Consider the following 18,974-nt stretch of genomic DNA (forward strand, 5'->3'; position numbering starts at 1 on the left):
GTCAAAAAGTGTGATCTGTACCTGAGAGGTCATCACTTTACTGTGATAACAAATCATAAACCACACATTTATAATTTCAGTCACTGCCTTCCATTTGTGATAGGAAATGGCAAAGATGGGCTGAATTTTTATTTCAGTATGATTTTGACATTAAGTAACATAAAAACAGTGAAAACTGTAATGCTGATTGTTTACGAAGACTGTTGTTACCTGGGCAGATTGAACCTGATAATAGTGCTGTGTATGTAAATTTCCACATGCTTGATAGTGGTGCTGTTACAGCTAAAGCAATTTCCAAAGAGACATTCAAAGATAAAATACCACCTGCGTATTGAACTGTGTCAAAAATAACTAACGGCCAAATAATGTACCAGACATACTTAAAGAGTATTCAGTGCACTGAAATGAGTACTTTACTAATCATAATTGCGTTGTTGAAATCCCAACTACTCTAAGGCCTCAGATGTTAAAAGAAATACACTCAGGCCATTTGAGACTCACAAAAATTAAGTCTATAACTCTAAGCTTCAAATGGTGGCCCTGGATTGAATAAAGAAATAGAACAAACCATGGCTGTTTTGCAGTGGATGTTCTAGAGTCTGTAGGGCTCTGCTAAGGCCCCTTACCACCCATGGGAGTGGCATAGAGAGCCATGGGAGAGGTTTCAGATTGATTTTGCAGAATTTTATGACTCTGTATCTAATATTTTTAGGTGCCCACAGCAACTGGCCAGAAGTAAACAAGATGCCCTCTACCAACTTTTAATCATTTTGCATAAAAAATGGAATTAGGCATTTAACCACTACACCTTACCATCCCAATTCAAATGGCCAAGCTTCTGAGATGTCCAAAGTTTTAGGCAGGCACTGAAAGCCAGTATGTTTGAAGAAACATTAACATTGATAAATTGTATACATGGCTACTTGCATATCGGAATGCAGAACATGTATTCTCAGGCCAAAGCCTAGCCTTGCTTGTATTTGGGAGGTATCTAGGGACTTGATTAAGCCTAATCAAATAATTTGACACCCAGCGACAGATCAGACCAAATTTAATACATGAAAAGAAGTTAGAAGCACTAACTGCTGCATACCTCAAGAATCTGTAAAGGGATCTATCTTCTTCAATTTATTTGTAAATGATGTCTGAAAATATGAAAATGAAAATAAGGTACTGTAAGCAGATGCTATGACTATGCGAAATCTTTCCAGCAATACTGAAGCATTTGTGAAAATACAGCAAAATGGCTCATGGAAAATGAGTTAATTATCAATCTGAAAACAATTGCACTGAGCCAAAACATTATGACGACGTGCTTAATAGCTTTTGTGTCCATCTTTATAATGAAATATTTCACTGATCAAGTATACCAGGGATCTGACACTTTGTGGGTAGGTTGGTGAACGTATGTGGCTTTAAATGTCTACACACAGGTCTACATCTACAGGTCTACATCCCAACGGTGTGTGGCAGAGGGCACTTTACGTGCCACTGTCATTACCTCCCTTTTCTGTTCCAGTTGCATATGGTTCGCGGGAAGATCGACTGCCGGAAAGCCTCCGTGCGCCCTCGAATCTCTCTAATTTTGCATTCGTGATCTCCTCAGGAGGTATAAATCGGGAGAAGCAATATATGCGATACCTCATCCAGAAATGCACCCTCTCAAAACCTGGACATCAAGCTACACCGCAATGCAGAGCGCCTCTCTTGCAGAGTCTGCCACTTGAGCTTGCTAAACATCTCCGTAACACTATCAAACTTACCAAATAACCCTCTGATGAAACACACCACTCTTCTTTGGATCTTCTCTATCTTCTCCATCAACCCGATCTGGTATGGATCCCACACTGATGGGCAATACTCAAGTATAGGCCGAACGAGTGTTTTGTAAGCCACCTCCTTTGTTGATGGACTACATTTTCTAAGAACTCTCCCAATGAATGTCAACCTGGTACCTGCCTTACCAACAATTAATTTTATATGATCATTCCACTTCAAATCATTCCGCACACATACTCCCAGATATTTTACAGAAGTAACTGCTACCAGTGATTGTTCCGCTATCATATAATCATACAATAAATGATCCTTCTTTCTATGTATCCACAATACATTACATTTATCTATGTTAATGGTCAGATCTTCCTGCATTTCGCTACAATTATCTAATGGTGCAACTTCTCTGTATACTACAGCATCCAATGATCACACGCACTGCACAGCAGACACACAAGGAACTGCGGTGTTGGCCGTCGAATGGCGCTAGCTGCGCAGCATTTGTGCACCGCCGCCGTCAGTATCAGCCAGTTTGCCGTGGCATATGGAGCTCCATCGCAGTCTTTTAACAGCGGTAGCATGCCGCTACAGCGTGGACGTGAACCGTATGTGCAGTTGACAGACTTTGAGCGAGGGCGTATAGTGGGCATGCGGGAGGCCGGGTGGACGTACAGCCGAATTGCTCAACACGTAGGGCGTGAGGTCTGCACAGTACATCGATGTTGTCGCCAGTGGTCGGTGGAAGGTGCACGTGCCCGTCGACCTGGGACCGGACCGCAGTGACGCACGGATGCACGCCAAGACTGTAGGATCCTACGCAGTGCCGTAGGGGACCGCACCGCCACTTCCCAGCAAATTAGGGACACTGTTGCTCCTGGGGTATCGGCGAGGACCATTCGCAACCGTCTCCATGAAGCTGGGCGACGGTCCCGCACACCGTTAGGCCGTCTTCCGCTCACGCCCCAACATCGTGCAGCCCGCCTCCAGTGGTGTCGCGACAGGCGTGAATGGAGGGATGAATGGAGACGTGTCGTCTTCAGCGATGAGAGTCGCTTCTGCCTTGGTGCCAATGATGGTCGTATGCGTGTTTGGCGCCGTGCAGGTGAGCGCCACAATCAGGACTGCATACGACTGAGGCACACAGGGCCAACACCTGGCATCATGGTGTTGGGAGCGATCTCCTACATTGGCTGTACACCTCTGGTGATCGTCGAGGGGACACTGAATAGTGCATGGTACATCCAAACCGTCATCGAACCCATCGTTCTACCATTCCTAGACCGGCAAGGGAACTTGCTGTTCCAACAGGACAATGCACGTCTGCATGTATCCCGTGCCACCCAACGTGCTCTAGAAGGTGTAAGTCAACTACCCTGGCCAGCAAGATCTCCGGATCTGTCCCCCATTGAGCATGTTTGGGACTGGATGAAGCGTCGTCTCACGTGGTCTGCACGTCCAGCACGAACGCTGGTCCAACTGAGGCGCCAGGTGGAAATGGCATGGCAAGCCGTTTCACAGGACTACATCCAGCATCTCTACGATCGTCTCCATGGGAGAATAGCAGCCTGCATTGCTGCGAAAGGTGGATATACACTGTACTAGTGCCGACATTGTGCATGCTCTGTTGCCTGTGTCTATGTGCCTGTGGTTCTGTCAGTGTGATCATGTGATGTATCTGACCCCAGGAATGTGTCAATAAAGTTTCCCCTTCCTGGGACAATGAATTCACGGTATTCTTATTTCAATTTCCAGGAGAGTATATTGTGGAAAGCAATGGTCCCATAACACTCCCTTGTGGCACGCCAGAGGTTACTTTAGCTCCTGTAGACGTCTCTCCATTGAGAACAACATGCTGTGTTCTGTTTGCTAACAACTCTTCACTGATATTCCATAGGCTCTTACTTTGTTCATCAGGCGACAGTGCGGAACTGTATTGAATGCCTTCCAGAAGTCAAGGAAAATATCATTTACCTGGGAGCCTGTATCTAATATTTTCTGGGTCTCATGTACAAATAAAGCGAGATGAGTCTCACATGATCACTGTTTCCAGAATCCATGTTGATTCCTACAGAATAGATTCTGGGTTTCCAGAAACAACATGATACGTGAGCAAAAAACGTGTTCTAAAATTCTACAACAGATCGATGTCAGAGATATAGGTCTATAGTTTTTGCATCTGCTCGACCACCCTTTTTGAAGACTGGGACTACCTGTGCTCTTTTCCGATCATTTGGAACCTTCTGTTCCTCTAGAGACTTGCGGTACATCTCTGTTAGAAGGGGGGACAAGTTCTTTCGCATACTCTGTGTAGAATCGAATTGGTATCCCGTCAGGTCCAGTGGACTTTCCACTGTTGAGTGATTCCAGTTGCTTTTCTATTCCTTGGACACTTATTTTCATGTCAGCCATTTTTTCGTTTGTGCGAGGATTTAGAGAAGGACTTGCAGTGTGGTCTTCCTCTGTGTAACAGCTTTGGAGAAAGGTGTTTAGTATTTCAGCCTTATGCGTGTCATCCTCTGTTTCAATGCCATCATCATCCCAGAATGTCTGAATATGCTACTTTGAGCCACTTACTGATTTATCGTAAGACCAGACATTCCTAGGATTTTCTGTCAAGTCGGTACATAGAATTTTACTTTCGAATTCACTGGACACTTCAGGCATAGCTCTCCTTATGCCAACTTTGACATTGTTTAGCTTCTGTTTGTCTGAGAGGTTTTGGCTGCGTTTAAACTTGCAGTGAAACTCTCTTTGCTTTCGCAGTAGTTTCCTAACCTTGTTGTTGAACCACGGTGGGTTTTCCCATCCCTCACAGTTTTACTCTGCACGTACCTGTCTAAAACGCATTTTATGATTGCCTTGAACTTTTTTCATAAACACTCAACATTGTCAGTGTTGGAACAGAAATTGTCATTTTGATCTGTTAGGTAGTCTGAAATCTACCTTCTATTACTCTTGCTAAACAGATAAACCTTCCTCCCTTTTTTATATTCCTATTTACTTCCATATTCAGGGATGGTGCAATGGCCTTATGATCACTGATTCCCTGTTCTGTGCTTACAGAGTTGAAAAGTTTGGGTCTGTTTTTTATCAGTAGGTGCAAGATGTTATCTCCATGAATCGGTTCTCTGTTTAATTGCTCGAGGTAATTTTTGGATAGTGCACTCAGTATAATGTCACTTGATGCTCTGTCCCTACCACCCATTCTAAACATCTAAGTGTCCCTGTCTATATCTAGTAAATTGAAATCTCCACCTAAGACTATAACACGCTGAGAAAATTTAGGTGAAATGTATTCCAGATTTTCTCTCAGTTGTTCTGCCACTAATGCTGCTGAGTCGGGAGGTCGGTAAAAGGAGCCAATTATTAACCTAGCTCGGTTATTGAGTGTAACCTCCACCCATAATAATTCACAGGAACTATCCAATTACACTTCACTACAGGATAAACTACTGCTAACAGTGACAAAAATGCCACCAACTGTTGCATGCAATCTATCCTTTCTAAACATCATCTGTGCCTTTGTAAAAATTTCAGCAGAATTTATCTCTGGCTTCAGCCAGCTTTCTGTACCTATAACGATTTCAGCTTCGGTGCTTTCTATCAGCACTTGAAGTTCCGGTACTTTACCAATGCAGCTTCGACAGGTTACAGTTACAATACCGATTGCTGCTTGGTCCCCACATGTCCTGACTTTGCCCCGCACAATTTGAGGCCGTTGCCCTTTCTGTACTTGCCCAAGGCCATCTAACCTAAAAAACCACTCAGTCCATGCCACACAACCCCTGCTACCTGTGTAGCCACCTGCTGTGTGTAGTGGACTCCTGACCTATCCAGTGGAACCCAAACCCCACCACCCTATGGCACAAGTCGAGGAATCTGCTACCCACATGGTCGCAGAACCATCTCAGCCTCTGATTTAGACCCTCCACTCAGCTCTGTACCAAAGGTCCGCAGTCAGTACTCTCAACGATGCTGCAGATGGTGAGCTCTGCTTTCATCCCGCTAGTGATCGGATAGCTGCCAGAAGCCAGAGAGTATTTCCTCTGATCCATAGCGACACACATCATTGGTATGTGAGGATTTGGAACTGCATCAGGTCTGTGTCTTTTAGCCATTCTACTTGTTCATTGTCCGTCTTCGGCCCTTCACTGCATATGTTTCTGTTTCTATGCATTTGGGCGCTGATGACCATGCTGTTTAGTGCCCGGAAACCTCAAACCACACACACACAAACACATACACTGACATGAGCGACCACCTGCAGATGGGTGCACCCTGTACCCTTCATGGCATCCAGAAGGACCCTTTCCACATCTGGAATGACTCCCCCCGGTATGCACACGGAGTGCACATTGGTTTTCTTCCCCTCTCTTGCTGCCATATCCCTAAGGGGCCCCATTACGCACCTGAAGTTGGAGCTCCCAACTACCAGTAAGCCCATCCTCTGTGACCGTCTGGATCTCGCAGACTGAGAGGCAACCTCTGGAACAGGTCAAGCAGCCATGTCCAGCTGAAGATCAGTATCAGCTGGAGACAGAGCCTGAAACCGGTTTGTCAGACAAACTGGAGAGGCCTTCTGTTCAGCCCTCCAGAATGTCTTTCACCCCTTGCCACACCTCAAGACGACCACCCACTCAACCACGGGTGAGGGGTCAGCCTCAATTTGGGCAGTATTGCAGGTAGCCACAGGCGTAGTCCGATTGGGGGATGCGTGGGACGAGGTGGCCGTCCCCGACAAACCCTCATCCGGTCCCTCACAGTGATGCCCATTGGCAACAGCCTCGAGCTGTGTGACCAAAGCCAACACCGCCTGAAGCTGGAAGCGAAGGGATGTCAACTCAGCCCGCATCTGAACACAACAGTTGCAGTCCCTATCCATGCTAAAGACTGTTGTGCAAAGAACGTCTGAACTAATCTACAGAGAGCACAAACAATTTGACACAAAATTTAAAAGGTTATTAATATACAAGATCGCCTAGTAAATGCAATAATGCTGCTACTTGCGCACTGCTGACACACTAGTCAGCGGCAGAAGGAGTCTACGCGATTTTACACTTTTCAGATAATAAAACTTGCTGCTACAACTCGCAAATACTATAATACACCTGAAATTTATGAATTAAACAATACAAGTACCCATAAACACGCAAATAAGTTAAGAAATAAACAATGTAACAAATAAGTGAGCTAAGAGTATGTGACTTGCTGATGGTGTTCAAAACAAAAAGAGAAGACAGACGACTACAGTAAGCGAATTTACCCTATTCAGGTACTAAAACGTGATGGTACAAGTCTCAAATACAATAATACGCCCAAAATTTATGAATTAAACAATGCAAGTACCCAAAAACATGCAAAGAAATTAAGAATTAAACTATGTAACAAATAAGTGAGCTAAGAGTATACGACTTGCTGCTGGCTGCTGCTTATCCAACGGTATCATGGAGGTCATATAATTCATGTAAATAAGGAGCCATTGATTTATGTATGCTTTGATGGGATCTGATAGTGGCCCAGATGGGGTCAGTAAGATTTACATCAGGTGAATTTGGTCACTGAGACTCCAGTTTGAGTTCACTATAATGTCCTCAAACCACAGACAATTTTCATTCCCTTGAAGATCCAACATGTTCCCATTGATCAATGGTTGAAACTCAAAGGTCTCATGACCACTGCAATTTAACTGATGATGTTGTTGGGTCAACATGTGAATACACAGGGGTGGTCCACTGAGGAGCTCCATCTTCAACAATGGGTGTGATGAATAGCATGCACCAAAACATTTGTATGTGCACCAGTATTATGCTCTTTCAGCAGAGATGCCACAGGTCAACACCTATCCTACTTTACAGAGCAGACAAGCCTCCAAATCTCACTTTCTGCAATGAGTTGTGGACATCCAGTCACTTAGCACCCAGTGGTAGGTTCACTTCCATCTACCTCTTTTTGTAAATACTCACAGCAGTAGCATGTGAACGTCTGACCAGCTTCTCCATTTTTGAGATACTCATTCACAGACCTTGCATAATAATAATCTGCCTTTTGTCAAAGCCACTTATTTCCCCAGTTTTAGCCCATATCTTCACTAGGATGATCCCCCATTTGTGCCTACTCTGCTTACATACTTTTGTTCTCATGTCATGTGCCTGCAACACTGTCATACAGCGTCCAACATTACAGTGGACAGTGGTAATAATGATTTGCCATATCAGTGTATATGGTTTTCAGCAATAAACAAAAAGGAGAACACACAGACATTTTTATAGGTGAAATAGAACTGGAAGAAGTAACTTTAGTTAAAATGTTTGTAGGTTTAACAGTAGACAGTGAGCTGAATTGGAAGCAGCTGATAAATGCTGATCCCAATAAGTTAAGCTCAGTGATATTTGTTGTGAAACAACTGGCTCAGTATGCACGTCAAGACCACTTCTATGCTGTTTAGCATGGACTTCTTGAACCATGCAGACAGTATGGAATCACAGCGTGGGGGAACTCAACCACCACAGGAATGAAAAGAATATTCATACTGCAGCAGAAAGTTATTTGAATTACACTGAAGTGCACGAGGAAACTGGTATAGACACTCGTATTCAAATACAGAGATATGTAAACATGCAGAATATGGCACTGTGGTCGGCAGTGTCTATATAAGACAAATGTCTTGTGCGACAAATGTCTTGTGCAGTTGTTAGATTGGTTACTGCTGCTACAATGTTAGGTTATCAAGATTTAAGTGAGTTTGAATTGTGTGAGCAATGGGACATGGCATCTCTGAGGTAGTGATGAAATGGGTATTTACCCAGACAACAATTTCATGAGTGTACCATGAATATCACTAATCCAGTAAAACATCAAATCTCCAACATTGATACAGCTAGAAAAAATTCCTGCAAGAATGGGGCCAATGACAAATGAAGTGAATCATTCAATGTGACAGAAGTGCTACCATGCTATTGTCCACTGCCAGCCTGTCCTCTACCAAAACTACTAAAAAACTTTATGAGAAACACCCCCTGTCACCTTCCTACTAATTTAGCATCCACACACAAAAACTTCAGCCACTAATCTCCCATCAGCAACTACCATAAAATCTATAAATGATTTCCCATGATGATAGGCCATATCAGTCTTCACTTTGCCCTATCTGCAGCCCATGTTGTGACAACAATGATCCCACATTCATCTCTGCTCTGCTGAGTTACTCCCCTTGCTGCTTCATCTGCCCGAAGTGCCATGAATTTTGATTCAGTCATGTGAGGGATGCTTCTTTCCTCTTCTTTGCCTACCCTTGTTCTCACTACATGTGGAACTCTGTCATGTTGTGGTCTGAGTGACTTGCCCTGCATGTATTATCCTCCTCAACAAATTCCTTAAAGTACTTTTAGTTCTGAAATCTGGTTAGTGTGTCTCTTTTACTTTTATATATGTCTGCTGACAATACTATACATTTTGACTACTGAAGAAAAGTACTAACCTGGTTTCTGCCTCAAAGTTTAGATATATAATAACAGTGATAGAGAAATTGACAAGACATTGTAAGATCACACTGACAACTGAATTCTTCTATTTTTTATGTTTAATGATAATTACGAAGGTTACACCTCTTTTGTCACAAAGGTAAAGTGTATGTCCTTTTTTCTTCAGACTTGTGTAATACTATGCTGACATAAAAAAAGTCAGAATAACAAAGGCACAGTATAGCAAAGCATAATTTCAAACTTGAAAGTGTGAGAAGTAACTGTTAATACTACAACAATGAATGTGTTAATGAATAATTGGATGTGTTGTTCAGAATGCTCTACAACTGATTGTTCTTGTTAGCCACTGTTTTGTGGCCACTGTTCATATGACTGGATAGTCTACTGATGGGAACACATATTTAGGTTAGTGCTTATTGGTTACAATATGTGAAATTTAGTCAATTACACAGATAATGTAAGCATTGATGGAGTAATAAATGCAAAGAGTACAGGTGCAATATGAGATGGTATTAGGATGTCAAAGAATTCAAAGAAAACCCGCTGAATAACAATGAATAGCTCAGACTGAATACGGAGGGAAATATAAGATGTGAATAATGTTGAGCATGGTCCATGGTGGTTACCTTATCAAAATCATATAGAATAAGACGGTAGTTGAATAAAATTACAAAATTTATGGTTAACATTTATCTTAGACTAGCAAAGAAATATGCTGGACTTTACAAGTAAATAATTTATATGGTCATGAAAGTAAAAATAGCCCATAAAGTTCTCCCCGGGCTCCAGACATACTAATGAGATACTTCAGCGTAATAATAGCATGTATTCTTTGAGTTCATATAACTATGGTAGACTGTTTTCACCATATCCCATCTGAAGAATTAACTGACTGATGGTTCCAGATGTGCCACCAACAATTCATTCATAAATCAGCAACAGGCTCAGCTCAGGCTTCTCTGGAAGCATTTACTCTTGTTCAACAGGACTTATATACAGATGAATATGCAAGGCCATCTTATTGTTGATACAAATATTTATGAATACCTACTAGATTGTTGGGTTCAAATTAATGATGATGTAAATAAAATAGAAAGAAACTTCCACATGGGAAAAATATATTAAAAACAAAGATTCCAAGACTTACCAAGCGGGAAAGCGCCAGCAGACAGGCACAATGAACAAAACACACAAACACACACACAGAATTACTAGCTTTCACAACCGATGGTTGCTTCTTCAGTAAGGAGAGGGAAAGACGAAAGGATGTGGGTTTTAAGGGAGAGGGTAAGGAGTCATTCCAATCCCGGGAGCGGAAAGACTTCCCTTAGGGGAAAAAAAAAGGACAGGTGTACACTCGCACACACACACACACACACACACACACACACACACACACACACACACACACATATTTCCATCCGCACATACACAGACACAAGCAGACATATTGTTCATTGTGCCTGTCTTCCGGCACTTTCCTGCTTGGTAAGTCTTGGAATCTTTGTTTTTAATATATGAATACCTACTAGTGCGCAGCTAACCAGTGTTGTGAGTTTGTCTCAATATCTGAAGGATAACTTTCATTTGAGTAATGTATTATTATGTCCAGACTGATTTACAGTAGTTTTTTAATGCTATATTTACAGTTTAGATTACATTTTCAGATAATGTGGCTCACAGGTTTTGAAACAATTTTACTTTAGTCACCATGTGAATCTTACCATGCACAACAAATTTCTCAAAATACTCAAATTGCTGAAAAAAGAAAAGCTGTGAGTGGAATCAGTCTGTGAAATGCCCCCAAGCACTCAGAAAATTGTCACTATTGTCAGTGTAGTATGTAGGGTTTCTTGACCCCCAATCTCAACAGTTACTACAGAAGAAGAGTAATCATCAGAGCAGTGAAACTACTAATTATTGTTAGCAAGACATATCTTGTATTATTTACAAAAAAGACAAAAATTACTCTCCATGTCCTTGCAAATGTAACTGTGAAAGGAAGAATAAAAGTGGAAAACAGTTTTCCCACAGTTTGAAGCTAATATATTAACTGAACAAATAAGTAATGGAGAATAAAGTACCACTAATTAGAAGTAACATAAAGTAAATTGCAAAATAAATTGGAATGTGTAAATTATCTCAATGAAAATAGTGTTGTAATGTAGTCTTTCATCATTTCTGAGTGGTATGGATTCATAAATCAATAGTCACAAGTCTAACATAGGCTAATAGCCTGGCTGCATGCTCAGAAATTTGTATACTAACAGTACATTTATAGAGAGTAACTCATGTGGCACATAACTGTTTCCATATGCTAATTGTAGTGTTGCGCGGGACAGCAAAATGGTTCTATCATTGTACATACGTCCTTCTTTATTTACTTTCCTTGTGAATTTAGTTATTTTTTATTAGAATACTTACTTTGTGTGTGTGTGTGTGTGTGTGTGTGTGTGTGTGTGTGTGTGTGTGTGTGTGTGTGTGTGTGTCTGTGTTTATTACAAATAATTATCCTCACAGCTTCAGGTGATGATTTCTTTTATAGGCTGCAATAAAATAGAGATATGAATTATTCACTGATGCATTTAAGAAGACCTAACAAATATTAACAATTTTTAGTAATTTGTGTAACCAGTGTAGGGATTATTGCACATTTCAGTGTTATTATCACTAAATTTTATCTCCAAATAGAAAGAATTATGTCACAACTTATGTTCCTTTAGTATATAGATACCAGATATGCAGCATTATTAGTAGCACAGTTCTAGAGTTTATCATTCAGATAATTTTTATTTCTTTAAAAATATACCCCTTTCTAATCTCATTGTTTATTTCAACATTACCATCCAAGACACAAGCACCAAGAGCTCCACGTATCGAAGCAACAAATCCAGTGGAGCAAATTAAATCCGGCCGTGAGTATATTTTCTGATAGATGTAATGAGTCTAATTTTAAATTCTTTTGTGTATCTGATAACTGCACACCTTCATAGGTGACTTTGTACCATATTTCTGCTGCTCGAACCTTTCTATCTTATCACATAGCCTGATGTTTCTTTGCGTACATGTAGCATGTACTTTATGTTGATAATTCACCACACACCATCAGGTGGCTTGCGGAGTATGGATGTAGATGTAGATGCAGATAATTAGCTTGTAAGAGGACATATATAAAATGTGGTTATTGTATAAAGGAATAAATGTGATATTTAAAAAACTTATAACTCTCATACAAAATGATGATTTTTTTTCTTTTTTTAATCATTATTTGGTGTGTGTGTGTGTGTGTGTGTGTGTGTGTGTGTTGGGAGGGGGGATTGTTGGCACCAGTATACTGCGTTCCGATTGTTCAGTTTCTGGAGAAGAGAGATTTTTGTTCTGCTAATATAGTTGCTCATGGCTCTATGAGGCCAAAATGTGAAACTGTTTTCTAAAGTGTCTTACTGTCAATTTCCTCTATTGTATAAATCTGAATATTTTTGCTATAGGCTTTAAAAGATGATGTATATTCAGAAAAACTAAATTTTCTTATCTGTAATATTTTTGGCGTTTTGTTAGCTTTGTTTGCTATTCTTGTTTGGAGTACTATATTGTTCTATCTTAAGTTTTAATGATTTAACATTCCCTACATTTCTGTCTGGGGAATATGTAGCAGTTCTGAAAGTTAAGATAACCTTTCGTACTTTTGTGTGTACTTATTACAAAGTGCAGCAGACGGCATGCCTTGTAATTTTAGATCACTTACTGTTTTATACAGTACCTGAAAGTATGTTTGATGTGTATGAGAATGAACTGGAAGTGTAATTTTTGTTCAGTGAGATATTTTATGTGGTTACCTAGTTATTACGAGTAACAATAGTCAAAATGTTTTCTCTTGTGAATTTTGCTTGTGATATATAGGCTAGATTATTCATAATTTTAAATTATGTCACACCTTGCTCCAATATTCTTAAAAACTTATCATTATTAGTGAGTTTCCTCAATTGTAAAGTGACAGTTAGTGACACTGTGAAAAAAGGGTGTCTGTCATATTTAGTATTCAAAATAAGGAAAAATCTCAAACGACACAAATTGTGATCTTGGGGGGACTTTACTCACATCAAAGTAAATTCTAATACCAAGTAGATAATTCATAGAGCAATGACTAAGTTGTACCTCATGTCTTAGTGATACATACAGGAAAGCTGTAGCAGTCATCAAAATTACCCACACACAATGTTTACCCTATCATGTGACAATAGCCTGCCTGATTAAAATGTTTACCTGTGAACTTTGCTCCTTTGCTTCTCATACACTTGTTCATGGAGAGTAGTATTGCATTGAAATATATATAAAACATTTTTTTTATTAGGAGATGGGTATGCAAATACTGGCAGTCTCTTTCTGTGTTTAATTTTACATTATGTGTAAATCATGACATTTTCCGTCCTGGTCAACCATAAATTATATGCAAGGTTACATTAATGTTTTCCAGAGTTCAAACTTAGAAAAACTGGTCGGCAATTGTCATCAGCAGGAGAAGCACAATCATCTACATTAGTTGATGCACCACCTGTTGCACCGCCACAACTGCCAGCACCACAAGAACAAGTGCAAACCTCTTCATCAGCTGATGCACCACCTATTGCACCCCCGCTACCACCAGGTGGTGGGCAACCAACTGAAGCTCAAGCTCCAGCAACACAGGTTTGTATTAACAAGTGTGAAACTATGTGAATTGTATCAATCTAACAGTTTATATGGGATTTGATATAGTTTATTGTAATTCCCTTGAAATTTAATTTTTATGAATAATAAATTCATTAAATGTGAAGTAACAGTTCTCAGGTGTTTGCTTGATACCCACAGGAAGAATATATGAGGGCATTCATCTTATCATTGGTAAATGGCTTCCAGCTTGTAATATTTGGCTTGCAAAATAAAATTTTCCAGGATAGTGTAACATTTTCATATGGCAAACTTACAGCAGAGAAAACTTAAACAGAATATTGGAAACTTCCTGGCAGATTCCGAGACTCGAACTCGGGACCTTTGCCTTTCGCGGGCAAGTGCTCTACCAACTGAGCTACCGAAGCACGACTCACGCCCGGTACTCACAGCTTTACTTCTGCCAGTATCTGTCTCCTACCTTCCAAACTTTACAGAAGCTCTTCTGCGAACCATGCAGAACTAGCACTCCTGAAAGAAAGGATACTGCGGAGACATGGCTTATCCACAGCCTGGGGGATGTTTCCAGAATGAGATTTCCTCTCTGCAGCGGAGTGTGCGCTGATATGAAACTTCCTGGCAGATTAAAACTGTGTGCCGGACCGAGACTCGAACTCGGGACTTTTGCCTTTCGCGGGCAAGTGCTCTACCAACTGAGCTACCGAAGCACGACTCACGCCCGGTACTCACAGCTTTACTTCTGCCAGTATCCGTCTCCTACCTTCCAAACTTTACAGAAGCTCTTCTGCAAACCATGCAGAACTAGCACTCCTGAAAGAAAGGATACTGCGGAGACATGGCTTAGCCACAGCCTGGGGGATGTTTCCAGAATGAGATTTTCACTCTGCAGTGGAGTGTGCGCTGATATGAAACTTCCTGGCAGATTAAAACTGTGTGCCCGACTGAGACTCGAACTCGGGACCTTTCCCTTTCGCGGGCAAGTGCTCTACCAACTGAGCTACCGAAGCACGACTCACGCCCGGTACTCACAGCTTTACTTCTGCCAGTATCCGTCTCCTACCTTCCAAACTTTACAGAAGCTCTTCTGTGAACCATGCAGAACTAGCACTCCTGAAAGAAAGGATACTGCGGAGACATGGCTTAGCCACAGCCTGGGAGATGTTTTCAGAATGAGATTTTCACTCTGCAGCGGAGTGTGCGCTGATATGAAACTTCCTGGCAGATTAAAACTGTGTGCCCGACCGAGACTCGAACTCGGGACCTTTGCCTTTCGTGGGCAAGTGCTCTATTCTGGAAGAATATTGGGAGATATCTGAAGTGGTAGATTACCTACATTCTGTTAGTTTAAAATTATAAAAGTCATTGATATGTATCAAATGCAAATTCCATCAAAAAACTAATAATTTATGAGTCAGAGTTGATTGCTGGTACTTACCTTAACTAATCAAAATGCACAGTTTTTCCAACAGACATATTACCTAAACATCAGAGTTGGGTTGGGTTGTTTGGGGGAAGAGACTAAACAATGAGGTCATCGGTCTCAACAGATTAGGGAAGGAAGTCGGCTGTGCCCTTTCAAAGGAACCATCCCAGCATTTGCCTGAAGCGATGAAGGGAAATCATAGAAAACATCAGAGTTAATAGTTCCCTTAGCAAAGATGTGATGTATATGTTGCAGAACATTATATAGGAAGAGGAAGTCACTCAAACTGTCAAGATGAGAGAGATTCACCTGTACTATGGACAAGGAGACACAAAGTCAAAGTAGGAGCTGTCTGAGAGAGTACGTCAGACATGATGCACTCTGAAACACTATACCAGCTGTTGTCCAGAGATAATATAGATACACTGAGAAGTAAAATTAGATGCAGTAAGAATATTAACCTTGGTTGTTGTTTCTGTAGGCAACTTCCACATTCATAAATTTAGGCAACATTGTCTGTAGAGCACAGTGATCTTGTGCTATACTTTGGTTAAAACAATAGTCAAGATTGCAATAACATTTGTTTATTATAATCAGTTTCGACCTTTGTGAAAGCCATCCTCAGATTTATTGCCCCCCCCCCCCCCCCCCCCCCCTTGGCTGGTGCTGGTGGCTCCTCTGTTTTTTAAGTGACACCATGATCGTACCATGTGAAAAACTTAGCTGCCAGCACCAGCCACAGGGGCTCAAAAAATCTGAGAATGGCTTTAACATAAGCTGAAATCAGTCTCAAGTATTGTTTTAACCAACTTCATCATTAACCTAAGTACTTCACTTTTGAAGATCAGAATGACAGACTACTGTGGAAACCTCCTGTCCTATGACAACACTTGCCGTATGGAAGTGGCATTTCTCAAAGTGCAGAAGCTGGGCAACCTTGCTTGGAATACATCTACTAATGAGACATGTGAGGTTTGATCATGCAGCAAAGAATAACTCTTGCAGCAACATAACTTCTATCCCCATCTGAAATTCATCTGATCTGAGTTCTGCTGTTTTTTATGTTTAGCGGTGATTACAGAAATTATAGAGTTTTCGTTACAGATGTGAAATGAATGTTTTTTGTTGTTTAAACTTGTGAAATGATATAAAAATACTTAAGACAATAAAAACACAATGTGGTAAAGAATAATCCAAATTATAAGACTATTGGTAGTAGCTATTAAGGTGAATGAGTGATTGAATGTGTTGTGAACAATACTCTACTATTTGGAGGACTACTTAGCCACTATACACAGTTTTATTATTGCTATACAAATGAAGAGATAGTCTATTCAAGGAAACACCTATGTTGATTAATAATCACTGATTACAGGAAACTATGTGTAATTTAGCTGCTTACTCATGCAACATAGCCAGTTATGAGGTAACAAATGTCAGCAATGGAGCTGCAATAGGATATGGTGTTATGGCCTGAACAATGTAAAGAATCTCATTGAAAAATAATGAAAATGTTTGAAGTGCATACAAAAAGAAACATAACAAATAAATGCTGTTGAGCAAGGGCCACTTTGATTACCTTATCCGGATCAAGAACTAGAAGATGATAACTGAATAAATCCATGAAATGTGTAGTTAATGTATATTAATGGCCTGTGAAAGAAATATTTTTGGATATAATTTACATGATAGTGAAAGTAAAAATACCCCCGAAATATCTCACTGGGCACCGAACTTACTAATCAGAAAGTTCTGGTTCATAATATCACAGGTTCTTTGAATTTATATAACTAGGCTCCTTATGTCATCTGCCTAAAACACACTGACTGAAGATTCCAAATGTGCCACCACCACGTCATTCAGAAATCAACAATGGAACAGAATGTGCTCATCTTTCTCTGGAAGCACAAACCAGCTCAACAGAAGGTATGTGTGAATGAATATGCAGCCTTCTTGTTAGTGTTTTTCCACAAATATCTTTTAATTCCATCCTGTGCTCAACTAATTGACATTATTATTAAATCTGAATTTCTCCAGGCTACCATTTGAGCAACATTTGCTGGTACTTGGACTCATTTAGGATTATTCTCTAATGCCCTCTTTACTGTCTGTACTGCATTATAATGAAATACAGAAAACCCATATTGGAGCAGTTTTTCCCCCTTTGCCACCCTGTAAATCTCACAACACCTTTCCAAAAATAGTAAAATTTCAATAGACTTGCCTGATTAAAAATGTAAAACCATTATTTCATCAGTCTGTAAAACACCCTACATAAACTGATGCTGCTCTACAGATACAACAAAAAAATATTAATTTATAGACCTGTGAAACTGGAAATTATGTAGGATGTTTATTGCATTATTATTAAAAAGATAAAAATTACATTCTGTCTCCTTATAAATACAACTGTGAAAGTAAGATTAACCCAAGCGCATAAAATCAAGAGCTGTTGCTGTGGCATTTAAATCATATGATAAGCTCAGGTTGCAAACACATACTTCATTATATGAATGTGTGGAGTTCCATTTCTAGCTAATAGACAGCTCTTAATGTATTCTAAAATGAAGCACAGGCTATATGTATCATGAAGTTGCTGATCTTAGTGAGCAAGCAGCATGATGAAGAGAGAACTTTGTTATGACAAAAAGCAGATTCAGCAAATGGTAGAGAGTGCATGTCTATCTGAGTACTTTGTTCAGAGCCAACCATCAATGAGTACCACCACAATGAGACTTCAGGCAAAACTATGGGCTCATTTTGCAGTTCACACATTCCCAACTGAGAGGAAAATAATGTCATAAAAGGGTGTGTTGTGTGCTACGCAAGAGGAAAAAGCATTGAAAGTGCATGCCAGTGTAAAAAGTGTGCACACCAGTTTAAAAAGCTTGGCATTACTCTACATTTAGAACACTGTTTTGAGGTCTGTCATTTCCAACTATCATACTAGCTACAAGAGCAAGTAGTGTGTTTGAGTATGATGCCATTGGATTGAGAGGGAAAACAGTTTTCCTGCACTCACTTTGAGGTTACTGTGTTACCTAAAGAAAAAATTATTGATGAGTGAAATACCTTTAATTGTAAACAAAAAGAAGGTTAAGTCTAAAAGAAATCTTAATGAAAACAGTGTTGTACTGAAATATTTCATTGTTTCTGAAAATACTGGCCTGATATGCTACCTGTTACATGACCTGTTTAGATTATAGTCTGGCTGTATAACCAGAAAATGGTTTATTAACTGTACATTTTTGCTGATCCTCTCATGTGTTACACATACAATATCATTGTGATGACAGTACTACAGTTATTTAGTTTCATGTTATGTAAATCTCTTGTAGCATTAATCGTGTAGAGGTGTGAGTTAACAATTAATACTCATCATCCTTTTTACATTACAAAATACCTTCTATGGTATTGGAGTTGTCAAGAGAAACTTTTTAAATTTGCTTTAAAATATCACTTTAGACATTATATACCATTACATTATCAACTGAAACTGTTGGTGACACAATTGTAGACACATTTTGTGCTAAAGACAACCTTAATGTGGAGTAGTGAATATCACTTTTCCTTATAGTCTTGTAATTATGTACATCATAGTTCCTTTTGAGCTGTAGTTTCTTATT

At 40.0% G+C, this 18,974-nt stretch overlaps 1 protein-coding gene across 1 annotated transcript in view; it reads left to right on the forward strand.

Annotated features, from left to right (window-relative positions):
- The window catches only part of LOC126335903 (uncharacterized), a 388,142-nt gene that overhangs the window by 230,575 nt on the left and 138,593 nt on the right, over positions 1-18,974 (forward strand). The window contains exons 9-10 of the mRNA XM_049999375.1: positions 12,109-12,172; positions 13,732-13,943. Coding sequence (XP_049855332.1) covers positions 12,109-12,172; positions 13,732-13,943 — 276 coding nt within the window. The remainder of the gene's footprint in view (positions 1-12,108; positions 12,173-13,731; positions 13,944-18,974) is intronic.

The sequence above is a fragment of the Schistocerca gregaria genome, chromosome 2 (genome assembly GCF_023897955.1).
Source record: "Schistocerca gregaria isolate iqSchGreg1 chromosome 2, iqSchGreg1.2, whole genome shotgun sequence".
In the NCBI taxonomy this organism is placed as follows: Eukaryota; Metazoa; Arthropoda; class Insecta; order Orthoptera; family Acrididae; genus Schistocerca; species Schistocerca gregaria.